Genomic DNA, 20,794 nt, shown 5'->3' with positions numbered 1-20,794 from the left:
TAAAAACTATGAAATTATACATTTACTAGGTGTTAAAAATGAGTTGAGAGCCAGTGTGTTAAATTCAATAGCATAACAGTCTCTGTTTCTTAGGTTTCTGACTAGTTATTGCTGTCTTCCAATCATGGATGTCTGGTGTAAGGAGTAGGGTCTGGATCATCCAGGCAATGTGACTCGGAATGAGTCAGAAACTTAGTTTCTGAGGTTGTTTGCATACCTGTGTCCTAATAGCTGTCATTCTCTAATATTATTATTTTATTTTTTTCTACTAGACAATAAGTTTCTTAGTGTTTATTCTCACCACTTGGTACGATACCTGGCATATAGTAGGGACACAATTTGTTGAGTGAAGGAAGTACCCATTTCCAAATGAGTGTACGGCATTATAATCAGTTTTAAAGGAACGTATTTTCCCCTTGCTATTACTGGGTGTCGTTAATCTTATTGATCCTTCAGAGTTTGCTGCATTTAGCATGTGGAATTACATATATAGTAAATATAAATATATGGATATTTTGAAAACAGTTGTATTTATGTGGAAGATTTTTGGAATTGTCTTTGTTTTATATTTTTGTGTATTACAAATTTTCTAGAAATCTGTACTTTTAGAAATGAGAATTTCTGGTAATGAGAGGAAAAGGTTTTTTTTTAAGATTTAATGGTGAAAGTGCTACATTATTAACTTTGTGTCTATTTCTTTGATTATTAATGCTATTTTGTCACTGTTCTCTGTTCTTTTATTTACTTTTTTGGATTATTAATATATGTGATACATGTGTGTGAGCAGTCTGATACATTTATAAATTGTATCAGATTTGTCGGAATTATTATTTTTTCTAATGGGTTTATTTCATTCTGGTTATATTTTGGATGGTACACAAATTTGAAATGGTCACTGTCTCCTCTGATTTTTTTTTTTTAATGTTTATTCAGTTTTGAGAGAATGTGAGTGGGAGAAGGGCAGACAGAGAGGGGGACAGAGGATCTGTAGCGGGCTCTGCACTGACCGCACCAAGCCCGCTGTGGGGCTTGAACTCAGGAACTGTGAGATCATGACCTAAGCTGAAGTGGGACACTCCACCGGCTTAGTTACCCAGGTGACCCAGTCTTCTCTGATTTAAAACTTAGGAAGTCATCCCTGTTTTAGAAATCAGTTTATTTCTTTTTCTCTGGATTGATGTTGTAATATGAAATCTTTTTCTCAGTTTGGGTTTTTTTTAAATGTTTCATTTTATTTATTCATTTATGTTTAAAGTTTATTTTTTGAGAGAGAGAGTGAGCAAGCGGGAGGAGCAGAGAGACAGGGAGAGAGGGAATCATGAGTAGCCTCCACGAGGTCATTGTGGAGCTGGAGGGGGGACTCCAGCTCAAAATCTGTAAGAGATCATGACCTGAGCTGAAATCAAGAGTCAGATCCTTAACTGACTGAGCCACCCAGGTGTCCTAGTTTGGGTTTTTGTTTTTTTTTTTAAACATGGAATTTTGGCCTTATGTAATGAGATAAATCTATGTAGATTTTTTTCCTCTTCTCCAGTTACCAGTTAATGCAGCCATCGTGTTATTAATTTTTCCCTTCCCAATCATGGCAACTATTTCTAAATCAATAGACTCCTGCTTTCTAAGATATTTAAAGTATTTTAAAACAATTAGGGAAACTTTTTAAATACACAAGACTAGAATCAGTATAATGAATACCTTACATCATATTTTTTAGTTTAATATCCCTAATGCTTTAAGGATATTTTGCTATTGGATTATAGTAAAACATTTTGAATGTTTGAATAGTTTGAATAATTTTCTAATCTTGTTCACAGTCTTCGATTATCATAGAAATCTGTGCACACATATACTTAGGGTGATAATCGTACGTATTGTATATATATCATCTATATATATGAAAAATACATCTTCAATTTTATAATCTACCTTTGGACAGTGTACTATGAATACTTACAGTGATTTGGAGTAAGAATTGGGGAAATCAGAGTTCTGATAATCAAGGATTGTTGGTTAATGGCAGAAGAGTATTGTTATGTTTGATGCAGATTGCCATAAATAGAAACTTGTAAATTTTTAGAATAGCATTTAGATTTTCCAACAGTACTAATACACATAATTTCAGATGATCACAACAAAGCCGTGTTGTTTTGGGTTGTAAAATAGCTTTCTGTGAAGTGACTCAGCTTGTTGTTTTGCCATCTCTTCTAATGCCTGACAGAAAATAGACTGGCAGCAAATGCAGGTTGAATGAATAATATTTTTTTGTCCTTTTTTAAAAAAAATTCACGTAGGTAATCTTAATCTTACAATTCCATGGAAAAACCTGTATACTCAACCAGTTGAAGCTGTCCTGGAAGACATTTATTTACTCATAGTGCCTTCTTCTCGTAAGTCAAATTTTAAACATAACTTCAAGCACTTTTATTTGTGGATGGAAAAATCTTTATATCTCAATGATATTCAAAATACTTTTGGTAAATATTTTGAGATATTTTAATGTTTGAATTAGCATTTGGGAATTCAAATTAAATTGGTTTTTACTCTAGACTTTTGCAGACTTTGTATTAGTGATTATTTTTCAAGGGTATGTTTTGGAATGAGTATACTTAAACTTAAGATAATTAAATATTCTTTTCTGTGCTTCCTGTAGAAATAAAATACGATCCTGTAAAAGAAGAAAAACAACTCTTGGAGGCAAAGCAATATGAACTGAAGCGAATAGAAGAAGCAAAACAAAAAGTAGCTGATCAAGGTAAAGGAAACAGTAAATAGGAATGGTAATAAGAAAAGGAGAGAAGACCTAAATATTTATCACATGGGAATATTATTTTTCTCTGGAGGCATTGAAATTATTTAACAAATATGAGATAATCTTATTACATGGGGAATTTTAATGTGGTTTGTCTATTTTTATGATGATTATAAAACTTTTACTTATAGAAACTTACTGTTTGACAAATAATACACATAGCTTATAAGGGTAAGGTTAGTTTTTAGCTATAATAATTAATTTCATCAAGTATATTTTCTTAGTTTTGTAGCTTTTTAATTTTTAAAATTGTTATTAAAACATTTTTTTAATGTTTACTTATTTTTGAGAGAGAGAGACAGAGGGAGAGAGCGGGAAAGGGACAGAGCAAGAGGGAAACACAGAATCTGAAGCAGGTTCTGGGCTCTGAGCTGTCAGCACAGAGCCCAACGTGGGGCTCGAACTCAAAAACTGTGAGATCATGACCTCAACCAAAGTCCAGTGCTTAACTGACTAAGCCAGCCAGGTGCCCACAAATTTTTATTTTGTAAAATGTTTATTTTTGAGAAAGAGAGTCAGAGAGGGGGAGAGAGAATCAAAGAGGGGGAAAGACAGAGGACCCAAAACAGTCTGTGTGCTGTCAGCACAGAACCTGATACAGGGCTTGAACTCATGAACTGCAAGATCATGACCTGAGCTGAAGTCAGATGCTTAACTGACTAAGCCACCCAGGCACTCTAGTTTTCTAGCTTTTTTTTTTTTTTAATTCCCCTTATATCAGTTCTTAATCTTTTGGAGATACTTAGTTGTTTGATATAATTATGTTTTCCCAAATCTTTTTGGTTACCCTCTGGCTTCATATCCTTTCCTATTCAGCCTAAACCAAATAGTTCATTATTTCAACCCTTTCTTTTCTCAGTGGAAGAGCTGTCTTGCAGAAATCGAATTCCTTTCCACTTGTGTGGTGGTGACTTTTGTATTTTTTGTATTCTGTTCTGTCTAGTAAAACTTTCTCCTTAGCCTATAAATACATTGTACCTGGTCTTATCTTCAAACACAAAATGATCTTCCTAACCTGGTTATCATTTGTCTTCTGTTCCTCTTTTGTTTAATAGCCAAGCATCTTAAAAATGTATGTATACTTACAGCACTATCCTTGCCTTGCATTTATTTAGTTATTTATTAATTAATTTTTTTGATAAAAAATAAAACCCACTAGTAAACATTTTACCTTTTGACAGAGAGGTAAAAACGTTAAAGGAGATTTAATGCAAATTCTGGCGACACTTCTTATAATTATATTTTCATACCCTGTGTAGTTGTTTATCTCTATCGCCAGTCTTTTTTTATTCAAATATTTCTTTTATTATAGCACACATGTAACGAAGTTTACCATCTTAACCATTTTTAAGTGTACAGTTCGCTGGTATTAAATACATTTAGAATGTTGTACAACTCTTACTACCATCCATTTCATATCTCTTTTCTTCTTGTAAAATTGAAACTTTATAAGCCCTTAAACAACAATCCACCCATTCCACCCCCCTCAGTTAGAACCCCTGGCGACCACAACTGTACTTTCTTGTCTCTGAAATTTTGGCTACTCTGAGTACTTCATGTAAGTGGAATTATACAACGTGTCTTTTTCTAACTGGCTTATTTCACTTAGCATCATGTCTTCAAGCTCTGTCCATGTTGTAGCCCGTGTCACAATTTCCCTTTTAAGGCCAAATAGTAATCCATTTTTTGTATATACCACACTTGCCTTGCCCATTCACCCATCTACGGACACTTGGGTCGTTTCTGTGCTTTAGCTGTCGTGAATAAAGCTGCTCTGAACATGGGAGCACAAGTATTCCTTAGAGACATTGTTTTCAATTCTTTCGGTTATATACACACAAGTGCAGTTGCTGGATCATAGGTAATTGTACTGTATTTTTGACTTTTTGAGGAATCACCATACTGTTTTCAACAGGGACTTGTACCATTCTGCATTTTCACCAACAGTGCCCAAAGGTTTTGATTCCTTCACATCCTTGTCAACGCTTGTTTTATCTTTTCTTCATGGTAGCATCCTAATGGGGATGAAGTGGTATCTCATGTAGTTTTGATTTGCATTTCCCTGAAGATTAGTATTTTAGTGTCTTTTCATGTGCTTATTGGCCATTTGTATATCTTCTTTGGAGAAATGTCTATTTGAGTCTTCTGCCCATCTTTTAGTTGGGTTGTCTTTGGTGGTTGTTTGGTGCTACGAGTTCTTTATATATTCTCCATGTTAATCTTTCACTAAATACACGATTTGCAAATTTTCTCCCATTCTTTGTGTAACCATTCTGTTGATAGTGTCTTAATGCAAAAAATGTTTAAATTCCCACAAAGCCCATTTGGTCATCTTTTGTTGCTTGTGCCTTGGTGTGATATGCAAGAAATCATCGCAAAATCATCACCAAATCCAGTGTCATGCAGCTTTTGTCCTGTGTTTTCCTCTAAGAGTTTTATAGTTTTAGGTCTTAAATCCATTTTGAATTAGTTTTTTTATATGTTCTTCGATAAGCAAGGTCTGACTTCATTCTCTTGTTCATTCTCTTCATATCCCGTTTTCCCAACGTTGTTTATTAAAACTATTGTCCATTCCTGATTGAGTAGTCTTGGTCCCTTATCAAAAATCATTTGACCGTGTATGCAAGGGTTTATTCTGAGTGCTGTATTCTGTTTTATTCGTCTGTCTTTATGGCAGTACCACACTGTTTTGATTATTGTAGTTGTGTTGTAAATTTTGAAATCTGGAAGTATAAGTCTTTCACCTTTTGTTCTTCCTTTTCAAGACTGGTTTTCCTGTGTGGGAGTCCCTTGAGTTTCCTTATGAATTTAAGGATGCATTTTTCTGTTTCTGCGAAAAGTATAATTGGGATTGCTTTGAATCTGTAGATTGCTTTGGGCGGCATTGACATGCTAACAGTGGTTCCCAATCCATGAACTTGGGTATGTTTCCATTTATGTCTTTTAAAATATCTTTTTAAAAGTGTACAAGTCTTTCACCTCCTTGGTTATGTTAATCCCTAAGTTATTCTTTCTGATGCTATTGTAAAAGGAATTGTTTCTGTAATTTCCTGCTCAGATTCTTCATTGTTAGGGATTAGAGATATGCAATTGATTTTTTGTGTGTGTGTGTTGACTTTGTACCCTGCTACTTTGCTGAGTTAATTAGTTTCAATAGTTGTTTTGTGAGGTATTTAGAGTTTTCTTCATATAAGATCATATTATCTGTGAACAGAGATTTTACTTCATTTTTTGATTTGGATGACTTTTGTTTCTTGCCTGATTACTCTGGCTAGACCTTCTAGTAGTATGTTGAATAAAAGTGACAAAACTGGACATTTTTGCCATCTTTCTGATTTTCAAGGAAAAGCTTTCAGCCTTTCCATTAACTATGGTGTTTGCTGTGGGCTTTTTGTATATGAATTTTATTATGTTAGGTAGTTTCCTTCTAGTCCTAGTTTTTTGATTGTTGTTATTAAAAAAGGATGTTGAGTTTTGTTAAATGGTTTTTCTTCATCAATTGCGATGATCATATATATTTTTTTTATTTGGTAAATGTTTGATTTATTTGGTAATTTTTAGCAAATTTATTTGGTAAGTTGACTTATATATCTACCCATCTTTCCATTCCAGCAATAAATTCTATTGAGTCATGCTATATAATTTTTTATAACACTTTTTTTTTTTAATGTTTATTCATTTTTTTTTTTCTTAGAGAGAGAGTGAGTGGGAGAGGGAGACACAGAATCTGAAGCAGGTTCCAGGCACTGAGCTGTCAGCACAGAGCCCCACGTGGGGCTTGAACTCACAGACAGTGAGATCATGCCCTAGCCGAAGATGGAAGCTTAACCGACTGAGCCACCCAGGCGCCTCTTGAATTTTTTTAATGTGCTGTTGAATTTTGTTTGTTGGCATTTCATTATTTGCATCAGTATTTATTAGGAATATTGATCTGTAGTTTTCTTGTAGTATCGTTGTATGGTTTTGGTAGCAGATTAATACCTCATACATTGAGTTTGGAAGTATTTAATTTGTTTTTGAAAAGTTTGAAGAGGATTGATGTTTGAAGTGTTCGGTAGAATTCACCAAAGAAGCAATCAGTTCCACGGCTTTTGTTAGGGGAGTTTTGATCACTGATTCAATCTTTTTACTGGTTTTATATGTGTGTGTATATATATATTTTATATATACATATATATTATATATGTGTTTTATATATATGGGTAGATGTAATACATATATCTATTCAAATTTTCTATCTCTGTAATTTTGTCTTGGTACGTATTGTGGTTCTAGGAATTTGTCCATTTCATTTGGTTAATCCAGTTCGTTAGGATACAGTTATTCACATAACGTGTATAATCCTTGTTTCTGTAAAATCTTTAGTAATACACCTACTCTCATTTGTAATTTTGGTAATTTGAGCCTTACTCTTTTTATCTTGGTCCATTTAGCTATTTTTCAATTTTGTTGACCTTTTCAAAAAACCCAACTTTTGGTTTCATTTGATTTTTTTTTTTTCAAGTTGGTCTTCTATTCTTCAGTTTATCTCTGCTTGAATCTTTATTTTTTCTTTCCTTCTGTTAGCTGTGGATATAGTTTGTCCATTATTTTCATATTGTTTAAGTTATAAAGTTAGGTTCTTCTGAGGTCTTTTTGGTTTTTTCTTACAGCTATAAATTTCCATTTTAATACTTTTTTGCTGTGTCCCATAAATTTTGGTATGCTGTGTTTTTGTTTTCATATATCTAAGTGTTTTCTAATTTCCCTTATGACTTGTTCTGTGATCCATTGGTGGTTTAACAGCGTTTTGTTTAATTTCCACAAATACATGAGTTTTTAAATTTTCCTTCCATTTTCTTATTTTTTTAAACGTTTGCTAATTTTTGAGCAAGAGCACGTGAGTTAGGGAGAAGCAGAGAGAGGGATCCGAAGCAGGCTCTGCACTCACAGCAGAGAGCCACTGCTGAGCTCTCTGAGGAACCCCAACTTCTGTGTTTTATTTCTAACTTTATTCTGATATGGTCAAAGATAGCACTTTGCATGATACCTATATTTTTAAATCTAGTTAGACTTAATTTGTGTCCTAATATGCGTTCTGTCATGGAAAATGTCTTAGTAGTACCAGAGAACAGTGGGTCTTGTGTTTTAATCCATTCAGTTTGTGTCTTTTGAGTAGACTGTTTAATCCATATCCATATATATGCATACATATGTACGTATATGTGTATATGTACAAATATAAATATGAACTAATATTGGTATATTATATATATATATATATTTTAATGGTTTATCTTTGAGAGAGAAAGAGCATGTACATGAGCAGGGGAGGGGCGGAGAGAGAGAGAGGGAGAGCAAGAATCCCAAGCATGTCCTGAGCTGCCATTGCAAAGCCCGATGCGGGGCTCAAACTCACAAACCCATGAGGTCAGGACTTGAACTGAAACCAAGAGTCGGATGCTTAACTGACTGAGCCACCCAGGCACCCCAGATCCATATACTTTTAGAATAATTACTGATAACTTACAGACGTACTTCTGTCCTTTTGCCATTTGTTTTCTGTGTGCCTTATTTGTCACTCATTTACTGCGTTACTCTCTGAGTTTGGTTGACTTTGTATAATGAAATGTTTAAATTTTTATTTTGGGGCGCCTGGGTGGCTCAGTCGGTTAAGCGGCCGACTTCGGCTCAGGTCATGATCTCACAGCTCGTGAGTTCGAGCCCCGCGTCCGGCTCTGTGCTGACAGCTCAGAGCCTGGAGCCTGTTTTGGATTCTGTGTCACCCTCTCTCTGACCCTCCCCCGTTCGTGCTCTCTCTCTGTCTCAAAAATAAATGTTAAAAAAAAAAAATTTAAATTCTTATTTATTCATCTCGTGCATATTCTATAGGTATTTTCTCTACGGATACCCTGAGAATTACATTTTTGACATCCTTAAGTTAGAACACTTTAAATTATACTAGCTTAACCTCAGTAACATTACAGAAACTGTACTCTTTCACATCTCCCTCCTCACTTTTTTTAAAAATTTTTTTTTTAATGTTTATTTATTTTTGAGACAGAGACAGAGCATGAATGGGGGAGGGGCAGAGAGAGAGGGAGACACAGAATCGGAAGCAGGCTCCAGGCTCTGAGCCATCAGCCCAGAGCCTGACGCGGGGCTCGAACTCACGAACTGTGAGATCGTGACCTGAGCTGAAGTCGGACACTCAACCGACTGAGCCACCCAGGCGCCCCACCTCCTCACTTTTTTAAATTGCTGTTGTCACAGAATTGCATCTTTATATATTGTTGCCGAAAACAAACTATTTTGAATAGATTAGTGTCTTAAATAATTAGAAAACAACAGGCTGAGTTACAAAGCAAAGTTACCATAATACTAGCATTTAGACTAAGAAGTTTTTTTTTTTATAAGTACATTGGTCTCTCAAATCATGTAGAATGCAAAAAGTGGAGTTACAAACCACTGTTATGGTAACGATAATTGATAATTGCAGATGTGTTATCTTTTGTTGGGATCATTGTTTCATGCAGTATCTCTGGTTATTGTGTAGGGAAGGTCTGGTGACAGTCTTACTCAGCTTTTATTTATCTTGGAATGTCTTTATTTCTCCCTCACTCTTAAAGGGCATTTTTGCTGGATATAGAATTCTTGGTTGAAAGATTTTTTTTTCTTAGCACTTTCAGCAATTTGGTCCATTGCCTTTCTGCCTTTTTTCTGATGAAAAATCTATTGATAAAATTATTAACGATCCTTTCCATGTGATGAGCAGCTTCTCTCTTGATGTTTTCAAGATTCTCTTTTTATCTTTGGTCTTTGAACGTTTGTTTATAATTTGTATCCTTGGGTCTCTTTGAGTTCTTCCTTGGAGTTCTTTGAGTTCCCTGGGTGAATATAATCATGTCTTTCTTTAAATGTGGCCAGTTTGCAGCTAGTATTTCTCATTTTTTAGTTTTTATTTTTTAAAGATTTTTCATTCTTTAGTCATCTAAACACCCATTGTGGGGCTCGAATTTACAACCCTAGATAAAGAGTTGCACACTCTACTGACTAAGCCACACGGGAGTCCCTCAGCCAGTATGTCTTCAAATATTCTCTCTGGCTCTTTCTCTGTCTTTTTTCCATCTGGGACTCCCACAGTGCATGTGTTGGTCCACTTGGTGTCCCCTGGGTGTCTGTTAGGCTCTGTTCACTTCAATTTATTTCTTTCCGTTCCTCAAATTTAATAATTTGTTGTTGTTGTTCTGTCTTCAAGTTTGTCTATTGCAGTCTCCCTTTGAATCTCTATGATGAATTTTTCCTTTTAGTTATGGTACTTTTCTGCTTCTGAATTTTTTTTTTTTTTTTTTAGTTTTTTTCTTTATAGATATTTCTATTTTTTCATTCATTATTTTATTGATGTCCTCCACATCTTCCTTTAGATCTTTGAGCATCTATGTGACAGTTGTTTTAAAGTCTGTCTAGTGGGGCACCTGAGTGGCTCAGTTGGTTCTGGACTTTGGCTCAGGTCATGATCTCATGGTTTGTGAGTTCAGTGCCCATGTCCAGCTCCACACTGATGGTGCAGAGCCTGCTTGGGATTCTCTACCCTTCTTTTCTCTGCCCCTCCCCACTTGCACTCTCTCTCAAAATAAGTAAACAAAAAAAAAAAATGTAGTAGGTCTGTCATCGTATCTTTTTCAGGAATAGTTTTTGTTAACTTATTTTTTTGTCTGCTAAATGGGCCATATCTTCCTGCTTCTTTGTATCGTTGGTGATTCTTTTTAAAATCTAGATATTTGGATATATAATGTGATATCTGTGGAAATGAGATTCACCCCCATTCCCATTGTTTTCTTTTCTTTTTTTTTTTTAAAGCTTTTTTTTCTTTTTCATTATTGTAGGCTATCCCTAGTCCAAGGATCAGTCTGAGGTATAAATGTAAGGTATTCTCAGGACTTTGCTGAGCCCAAGCCTATGCCTTTCCCTGAACGTGCATGGTCACATTCTTATTTTCCCTGCATATGGAGTTGGTTTTGAATGTCCTAGTCTGTAATGTTTTGCTCACAAATGGGGAGAAGAGAACAATGAAGGGGGACAAAAACAAAAAAGGTTGCGAGTCCTTTAAAAGCCCTGGATGTCACTTTGGCTGGAGAGGGAGGGGCTTGCAACAGTTGAAAAAGGTGCAGTGACCACAACCACCCTTCTCTGTGATCAGGAGCAGCAACTAGCCATTAGAGCACAAATCTCCAAATATTTGGAGGATGGGTCCTTTCTTCCCACCTTGGTTCCTGCAAGTTGAGGTGCAAGGTGCTTCAGGAATGTGTGCACGGCTGGCTGCAGTAGGCCTGAGAATAGGGGCCGGGGTGAGCTGCTGCTATGGTAAGAGCTAAAGTGGATGTGAATGGAGTGCAGTTTACATTCAAGCCTTCTCTGCAAGTTGCAAGTTGCAAGCCTTCAGTAGATTCTGGAGTTCCAGAATCTTTACATTAGGCACATTTTGCCTATTGAGTTATCTAGCTAGGAAGACAGATTCTTGGTGTTTTCTACTCTGCCATTTTCCTCTTCTCCAATCCTTTCTTTACTAAGTCTCCTAGGCTTTTGCCTTTTAAAAATTATTTTCATCTTCTCAAAATAATACATATACATAGATTTAAAAGTTAGTAAGTAATGTTAGTACCACAATTTAGAAATTCTGTCTCCTGGCTCAGCTCCTAAGCCTGCTCCGTATAGATCTGCTTTTAAGTTTTTTGGGTTTTTTTTGATGTTTTTATTTACTTTTGAGAGTGTGAGTGGAGGAGGGGCAGAGAGGGGGACAGAGGACCCCACGTGGGCTCTGCACTGACAGCAGCGCTCCTGATGTGGGGCTCAAACTCACCAACTGTGAGATCTTACCTGAGCTGAAGTCAGATGCTCAACTGACTGAGCCACTCAGGAGCCCCTACTTTTAAGTTTTAAAGTGTTTTTGTGGTTACTTCCATGCTACTATATAAGATGATCACATCCCTATTACTTGATTCATTATGCTTATACATCATTTATTTAGAGAGGCTTCCTTTTATGGACTGTAAGGTTGACCCATTTTTCTGTCTTTCTAGTATAATTGCATGTTTGGTTAAATCCGTATTCATTGTTTATGTTATTATGGCTATATATAAATGTTTACTACTGAGCCAAATAGTATATATGCTCTGATTACATATGTTTTTTGGTGCAACTTTATTATTTCCTTGGCAATAGTAGGTGGATGTAGGGTGATTATTATATAGAAGTTTTTCTTAACGTGTCTGGTTTCAATGTGATGGATCTCCCTGTATCTGTAAGTACATGGTTTTAGAGTCTGCAGTCTGTTGCGTGTATTTTCTTCAGAAGAAATTCTTGCTTCTCACTAGGATGGGAAAAGGATAGTTGTATGGTTGTGTGGACTAAGGGAGGGAGGATACCTGGAAGTCTAACTACTAATTACACCAGACTTAAGCCAATCCTTGTATTATCATCCTCTCCCTGCCATTTATGTTCTCTGAGGACTCCAGTTCCTGAATCTTCCCAGGATTCTGGCTTTTGACTCATCTTTATTATTGGCCTCTCCATTTATTATAGGTATTTAGAAGAATTTCTTCATCTCTGCTAAGTAGGTTAAGGCCATCTGCATTCTAGCTTCCAGACTACTGAAGGTATATCTTACCTGTTTTTTTTCCTGTACTCTTTCTTGACCTTGGGGATTTATCCATTTTCCCCCTTTACTTTTGCATTAATGAGGTCTTACTGAGAAGTAGAAAAATAGATAACAATCCACCATGTTTAATCAGAAGTCCTTATTTTTACATTGGTCTAAAATTAGAAACGTTTATGCTTAAAATTCATTAGTGATAGCTTATTGTTATCAGGTAGAAGTTTAAACTCTTCAGCGTGATATGTAAAAGTTCATATGATTTGAATCCTATTTACCTCTTCAGCCTTATTACTGACCCCATCCCTTTCTCCTCTATTCTTTTGTTCTAAACATACTGACCTATTTATAGTTTATTGAGTGTATCAGTTTCTCTGAACATATCTCACTTTTACTCTAACATATAATTGTGAGTTACCAGCATTGAAATGATAGTTGAGGTGTATGATGTGGATGAGATTCCCTGAAGCAGCAGTAGAGGAGAGGAGAAGAAGTCCTAGGACTGAGCCTTAAGGAAATGTAACCTTTAATGATGGTGTAAAAGAGGAACACAGAAAAAAAAATCAAGAAAGAGTGATGAGGGGCACCTGGGTCGCTCAGTCAGTGGAGTGTCTGACTTGGCACAGGTCATGATCTAACGATTCATGAGTTCGAGCCCCACATTGGGCTCTCTGCTGTGAGTGCAGAGCCTTCTTTGGATCCTCTGTCTCCCTCTCTCTCTCTTTCTCTCTCAAAAAAATAAACACCAAAAAAATAACAAAAAAAAGAGTCATCAGATAAGTAGAAAGAAATTTGGGGATTATGATTTCATGGGAAAAGTGTGTTTCAGGAAGCAAAGAATTTATCAGATCCTAACGAGGTATTAGGTGAATTAAAGAAATAATCATTTTATTTACGTCATGCATGTCATGGGTCATTGAGTGACGATTACGGAAAAGGAACTTCTGTTTCTTCCAAAGTTGGAGACAAGGTCATCTAACAGTAAAGAGAGCAATGGAAGGATTGTTAGACCTTTGAGGAGAATCAGAAAGAATTTGACTTAGTTGTTCCAGAGCATGTGAACAAGTTGAGTGGAGAAATGTAGTAAGTGGCTGTTGGGATGAAGTTGGTGATATTTAATTTATAGTAATTTCAGTCCTGTTGTGATTTTTCTCTGGTGCTCAACTGGCAAGGTTAAGCATGTTGATATAAAAAGTAGAAAGTTGGTTTTATTCAGGGTTGGAGCTTTATTGACAGAGGAAAATGAGCAAAAAGGAATAAAAGGGTTGAAAATGTTGGTGAAATAAGACATTATGGAATCTGTGCTGGTTAAGGGATTCAGAAGGAAATACTGGGTAGGGAAAGAAAGATTTAAGCATTTAATTGAATGACTGAATAGGTTTATAGAGTAAAGGATTTTATTAGGATGTGGTGTCGTATTCAAAGATTAAAATGCTCTGTCTTCAAAGAGCTTTTATTTTGTTTACTTATTCTAAAGTCTTTTTATATTTAATATATTTACTTACCCGCTATTCACTGACACTTGGATTTGATGTAAATATATCTTCATCAGCCTGTCCTCCTTGGCCAGTTGAATTAGTAGTGGGTCATGAGAGGAAAAAACAAATGCTCTGTATGTACAGTGAGACAGGACTACAAATAGAAAATGAGATAGTTTTCATTGACATTTTCAAATGGAGAAAAAAAGGACAGTAACCCGTGGTTATCAAATGCATATTAAAAAAGAACTTAGCGGTGTGCTAGGTGGGTGACTCAGTCGTTTAAGTGACCGACTCTTGATTCTGGCTCAGGTCATGATCTCACGGTTCATGAATTCAAGCCCTATGTCAGGCTCTGCAGCTGGTATCACAGAGCCTGCTTAGGTTGGGATTCTCTTTTCTCTCTTCTCTCTTCTCTCTTCTCTCTTCTCTGCCCTTCCCCTACTTGCACCATCTCTCTCTCAAAATAAATAAATTAAAAATGGAAGAAATTAGGAGTTTCAATACTTTGTTTTTTCTATTCCCCTGGAAAGTTTTGAAACTGGAGATAGTTAATATCTTTTTTAGAAAATGAAACAAATGATGAATTTCCTTAATTCTTCCTTGAAAGAAGAAAGGATTGCCTATCTTCCTGTTCTGGATTCATCAGGAGAAGAAGCATATTCAAGTATTTCATACATCAAACCACAGACAATTTGTAATAGTATCACTAATTTTAAGGGCAATTCCTTGTTACTGTTTCTGGCTTTTCTAATTTAAGCCTATTAGAATTCTTACCAAATAATCTTCATTGTTTTCCAGGTCTTTATGGACCCAGGTATAGTTGTAAAATTTAATGGCAGGAAGTTCTAAATAGTTGGCTTTAGTTTCATTGAAAAAGTAGATTTTGAAACTATTTGTATTTGGTTGCCTTTGAGTCTTTGGTGTGGAAGACTTTGGGAAAGGATGCTCTTAGTGTTCTGTTTATAAAGACAGATTTTTTTCTTTAACACGGTGATGTTTATGTTACCTCCATATGTGGATGGATATTTATAGAGTATATTTTTCATTCGAGTTAAAAAAAAAAGTATTTGCTATTGTAGAAAAACATCAGGTGGAGAAACCGGACACTTTCACAGAAAAATTAATTACTCAGATCATAAAAAATCTTCAAGTGAAAATTTCCAACATCCATATTCGTTATGAAGATGATGTAAGTATTTTAATAGGTGAAACTTATTTTTATATTTTCATATATATACTTTATGGTTTGTTGACACCTGCTCTGTTGTGGCCAGCCTATTGGATGCCGGGAAGTGGAGGGACACAGATCTGAAGGTGACCTGGTCTTTCTGTTTTGTAATCATAGTTTCAGTTTGCAGTGTTTAATGCCTTGATTACACTTTGCTAAAATGTTAAAAAATCAGATAATGAAGGAAAATGCCTTCCTCTATTGCAGTCACCTTGGGTATTGGGCATTATGTAGTTGGCGAGTCACGTATTTTTAGAATACTTTATATTTGCCTCTTGGAAGTTATACTGGTCTAGGAATCAGTAGAGGTAGATTTAGATTGTTTATCTCAAATAGATCCTGTGTCTCTAAAATGCATAATTATTGGCTTCTCACAGTACTATTGTGAGGTCAGTTTCTTGATAAACTGGTTTTTTATACATTGAAAAATAGAAAGATTTATTATTGTGCAACACTAATACATTGATACTTAAAATTTTAATTAATATTGGGAAAAACACAGGAATAAAGGTTGTTCTAAAAAGTAGTAAAATGTTTTTGAGTATTTGAAAAAGAATGTTTTCCAGAAAACGAACTTTTTCTGTAATTTTGTTTAACCACTAAAAATCTGAGTAAAACTTGCTCTTTTCTCTTTAGATCACAAATCGAGACAATCCGTTGTCATTTGGTATTTCCCTTCAAAATCTCAGCATGCAGGTACTTTGTTTAAAAAGCAGTTTAACCATATTGTGCAGTTCATCAAGCTATTAGTGTTCTTGTATGCTAGCATCAAAAATAGGTGTCTATGTAGAATTGGTACAGAAAGTGCATAAGGTAGATTGGAATTTGGGGTAGGTAGTTTAGCATTTCAAAAAATGTTTGATAATCAAATTTAGGTTTAAAAGATGAAGGCCTATTATTTGCAGAATATATTTGATATTTTTTCCTTAAAAAATCCATTTCTTAAATAAATACAAAATAAAAGTAATGTTTATTTCAGAAACCAATAAATCATGAAAAACATAAAGAAATCACTCATTTTCTTACCACCATTATTAATATGGTGGCAAACTTGATTCCTGATTTTTCAAATTGAGGAATTTTTAAAGTATGGGAGCAAATAGAGGATTATGAAACCTTGTTGCATCAGTGTTGTGGACAGTTGAGGAATCTGTCATTTGGTTTATATTTTGAATACTTTTAAAGAATAAACTGTTAGGAATAAAGTTTAAAACCCTTTTGTTTCCTACTCTTACCCTTCTCCCAGAGATAAACATCCTAAATTTTTGAACTTTGGTATAATATGTCAATTAGAAATGTATGATACCGGTAGGTTTTTAAAAGTTTACATGAATACTTTACATGATTTTTCTACAAATTTTCATTTTCTCTTCACAGTGTTAATATTTACTTGTGTTGCTACATGTAATTCAATTCAGTTTAATTGCTCTGTAGTATTTCATTACATGCTTTATTTATTTATATCCATTGAGTTTTTGTGTACAATTTCTTCTTAAAACGACCTACTACAAGCAAAAAAAGAAAAGCCAAATTAAAAGTTATTCACTAAAGTTGGGTGGGATAAACTGTCAAATGCTGCTGTTAGTTTGAAAAATAAGGATGAGAATTACATTGGGTATGGCAACATGTGGGTCATGGGTAACTGTGACAGAGCGGTTTTGACCATCCCCTTTGGGAGACCTTAGAAACTGGTCCCCTAGTGCAGACCTGTTCAGTTAGAAACTCAGCTGGGGGCCCAGCAATCTAGGGTTTAGAAAGCCCTCCAGGTGATTTTGATACACACTGAAGTTTGAAAGTCACTGTTGTCATCTGTTCAGTTCTCTACCAGAAAATGAAAACCATCTTTGTAGAATAAGCATCTAAACACTTGATTGCCCTCAGTGGCTTCTCATTGCTATTAGAATAAAGTCAATAGTGTTGTTTTAAAATAGTTTTAATCTATTTTAATCTGACCCCTGGTAACATCTGGTTTCATCTCTTTTGTTTGCTTTATGTTCTCTGGCAATACTGGGCTTCTTCAATTCCCTGAACATGTTGTATATTTGCATGTTTTCCTACTCTGAATCATATTGCCTACTAACCTTAAAATCAATAATTTCCAAATTTTTTTTAATGTTTATTTATTTTTGAAAGAGAGTGGGAGTGGGGGGCGGGGAGGGGCGCAGAGAGAATTGGAGACACAGAATCCCAATCCCTCTGAGCTGTCAGCACAGAGCCTGACATAGGACTCAAACCCACGAACTGTGAGATCATGACCTGAGCTGAAGTTGGGTGCTCAACTGACTGAGCCACCCAGGCGCCCCTTAAAATCAGTAATTTCTATCCATATATCATGTATTAGTCATCACTTTCTCCATTACCCGCTGAGTTTGAGGCTCCTACATTATTCTGAGAACTGTGTATTTAACCTCTGTGGTGGCACTTACCTGTTTGTAATTGCCTGTTGACTTGTTTGCTTTTTCAGTCATCACTGAGCTCTTTGAAAACAGAGACTTTGTTGTGGTTAATATCCTTTCACTGAAGGTTTTCAAGGACATTTTCATGGGAAATTGGTCAAGGGCATGTTGATAACAATTTGTCAGCCATTTCATGTGCTATGACACTTTCACTGTTTTTATTTTCAGACAACTGATCAATTCTGGATTCCATGTTTACATGATGAAACTGAGAAACTCTTTCGTAAGGTAAAATAAATATCCTGTCAACCCATAGACTTGATAAAAAAGACTTTTATTAAGGATTCGTGTGAGTTTTTACTTGCTTAACTTGATTATATGATTCAGTGATTTGAGACTTCTGAAAATAGCGTATGTTTATCATTTAAAGAAAATGAGATGTGTAATAAACTTGATTTATTTTCAGTTAATCCGATTGGATAACCTTTTTGCCTATTGGAATGTGAAGTCTCAGTTGTTTTACCTTAATGATTATGATGAATCATTGGTAAGTAAATCTTTTTGGGATGTGTGTATATGCTTTTGTTAGTATATTTTGCATTTGGTTTTATTCATCGTCATTTATTAACATACCGTAGTTTGTGGTCTTTTTTCCTAGACAAAATCCATTAGCAGCATTTACAGAAATATGTGAATATATATGTGCCTGTACACAAATGTGTATAGAGCCATTTTTTTGTATAATTGACGATTTTGTATAATTGACAATTATATTTACATATATATACATAATTTCACGTGTGCACGGTAATGGTTCAGCATTTGTATGTAACGTGAAATGATTACAATAAGTCTAACATCCATTACCGTACATAGTTAATCTCAAAACTTTTAATGAGTACTTTTAAGATTTACTCTCTCAGTAACTTTAAAATATGCAATATGAGGGACACCTGGGTGGCTCAGTCTGTTGAATGTTCGACTTTTAATTTTGGCTTAGGTCATGATCTCCCAATTTGTGGAATCAAGCCCTGTGTCGGACTCAGCACTGAGCATGGAGCCTACTTGGGATTCTTTCTCTCCCTCCCTCCCTCTCTCTGTCTCTCTCTGTCTCTCTGTCCTTCCCCCACTATTGTTTGCTCACTATCTCAAAATAACTTTAAAAAAATGTACAATATGATATTACTAACTATAGTTGCCATGTTGTACATTACATACATCCTCATAACTGACTTCTTTTATAACAAGAAGTTCTTACCTTTTGATTCTGTTTACACATTATGCATGTTTCCCACTCTGACAACCACCAATCTGTTCTCTGTACCCATGAGTATGAGCTTGGCTTTTTTTTCATTTTTATTTTTAATTTTTTTTAAGCATTCTATGTGTAAGGTCATAGGGTATATGTCTCTCTGACTTATTTCACTTAGCATAAGGCCTCAAGTTTCATCTATGTTGCAGATGGTAAGATTTCCTTTATTTTAATGGCTGAATGATACTCCACTGTGTATTTATACTATATTTTCTTTATCCATTCATCTATCAATAGACATGTAGGTCTTTTCCATATTTTAGCTATTAGAATTAATGCTGCAGTGAACATGGAGGTGCACATATCTTTTCTAGCTCATGTTTTTCTTTTCTTTGGGTAAATGTTCAGCAGTGGAATTGTTGGATCATACGGTAGTTCTCCTTTTAATTTTTTGAAGACCCTCCATTCTCTTTTCTATAGGGGTTGCATCTGTTGGTATTTCTACCCACAGTGTGTAAGAGTTCAATTTTCTCCACATCCTTGCCAACACGTGTTATTTCGATAATAACCGTTTTAGGGTACCTGGGTGCCTCTGCCAGTTAAGCATCCCCGTGTTGGGCTCCATGCTGGGCATGGAGCCTACTTTGGAAAAAAGTTAATAACCATTCTAACAGGTGTTAGTTGCTTTTGATTTGCATTCCCCTGATGATAAGTGGTGTTGAGTACCTTTTCATGTATCTGTTGGCCATCTGTCCGGAAAATGTCTTTTCCAACCCTCTGCCCATTTTTTAATTGGATTATTTCTCTGAAATTGGGTTGTAGGAGTTCTTCATATATTTTGCATATTGACCACTCATCTGATAAACGATTTGCATATATCTTCTCCTCTTCAGTAGGTTGCCTGTTCATTATATTGATGGCTTCCTTTGTAGAATCTTTTTAGTTTGATGTGTTCAACTTACTTTTGTTTTTTTTTTTAAGTTTACATCCAAATTAGTTAGCATATAGTGCAACAATGATCTCAGTAGTAGATTCCTTAATGCCCCTTACCCATTTAGCCCACCCCCCCCACCCACAACCCCTCCAGTAACCCTCAGTTTGTTCTCCATATTTGAGTCTCTCCCTGTTTTTCTGTTATGTTTGTTTCCCTTCCCTTATGTTCATCTGTTTTGTCTCATAAAGTGCTCATATGAGTGAAGTCATATGACTTTTGTCTTTCTCTGACTAATTTCACTTAGCATAATATCCTCTAGCTCCCTCCATGTAGTTGGAAATGGCAAGATTTCATTCTTTTTGATTGCCGAGTAATTGCATCTTGTGTATATATACTATGTATATGTATATGTATGTATATATACTATAAACATTGGGGTGCATGTGTCCCTTTGAAACAGCACACCTCTATCCCAGGGATAAATGCCTAGTTGTGCCATTGCTGGGTGGTAGGGTAGTTCTATTTTTAGTTTTCTGAGGAACCTCCATACTGTTTTCCAGAGTGGCCGCACCAGCTTGCATTCCCATCCACTTGTTTTTCTTTAGTTTTCTTTTGGTGTCAGGTCCAAAATGTCATCGGCAAGACCAGTGTCAAGGTACTTACTGCCTATCTTTTCTTTCAGGATTTTTATGGCTTCAGGTCTTTAATCTGTTTTGAGTTAATTTTGTGTATGGTCTAAGGTAGTGGTCCAGTTTCATTTTCTTGCATGTGGCTGTCCAGTTTTCCAAACACCACATGTTGAAGAGACTCTCCTTTCCCCACTGTACATTTTTGGCTTCTTTGTGGAAATTAATTGACCATACATATGCATGGATATATTTCTGGGCTCTTTATTCTATGCCATTAATCTGTGTGTCCGTTTTTATGCCAATACCATACTGTTTTGATTACTGTAGTTTTGAATAGAATTTGAAATCAAGGCTTGTGATATCTCCAGGTTCTTTCTCAAGATTACTTTGGTTTTTGAGGTCTGTTGTGGTTTCATACTTATATTAGGATCATT

At 35.4% G+C, this 20,794-nt stretch overlaps 1 protein-coding gene across 7 annotated transcripts in view; it reads left to right on the top strand.

Moving 5' to 3' along the window:
* Positions 1-20,794, top strand: part of VPS13A (vacuolar protein sorting 13 homolog A) — a 251,081-nt gene that overhangs the window by 15,687 nt on the left and 214,600 nt on the right. For 6 of the 7 annotated variants that reach the window (XR_008291251.1, XR_008291252.1, XR_003414530.2 and 3 more), the window contains exons 4-9: positions 2,292-2,387; positions 2,651-2,752; positions 15,001-15,110; positions 15,786-15,845; positions 17,774-17,833; positions 18,012-18,092. Coding sequence is in view for 3 of the 7 variants with exons in the window: in XM_027040998.2 (XP_026896799.1) it covers positions 2,292-2,387; positions 2,651-2,752; positions 15,001-15,110; positions 15,786-15,845; positions 17,774-17,833; positions 18,012-18,092 (509 nt within the window). In the remaining 4 variants the exon portion in view is untranslated. Of the gene's footprint in view, positions 1-2,291; positions 2,388-2,650; positions 2,753-15,000; positions 15,111-15,785; positions 15,846-17,773; positions 17,834-18,011; positions 18,093-20,794 lie in introns of those variants that run through there. The other variant, XM_053205240.1, reaches the window with a different exon arrangement.

Source organism: Acinonyx jubatus, chromosome D4, assembly GCF_027475565.1.
Source record: "Acinonyx jubatus isolate Ajub_Pintada_27869175 chromosome D4, VMU_Ajub_asm_v1.0, whole genome shotgun sequence".
NCBI classification, from domain to species: Eukaryota; Metazoa; Chordata; class Mammalia; order Carnivora; family Felidae; genus Acinonyx; species Acinonyx jubatus.
The sequence above is the reverse complement of the archived record's forward strand: the minus strand, read 5'-3'. Positions and strand labels throughout refer to the sequence as shown.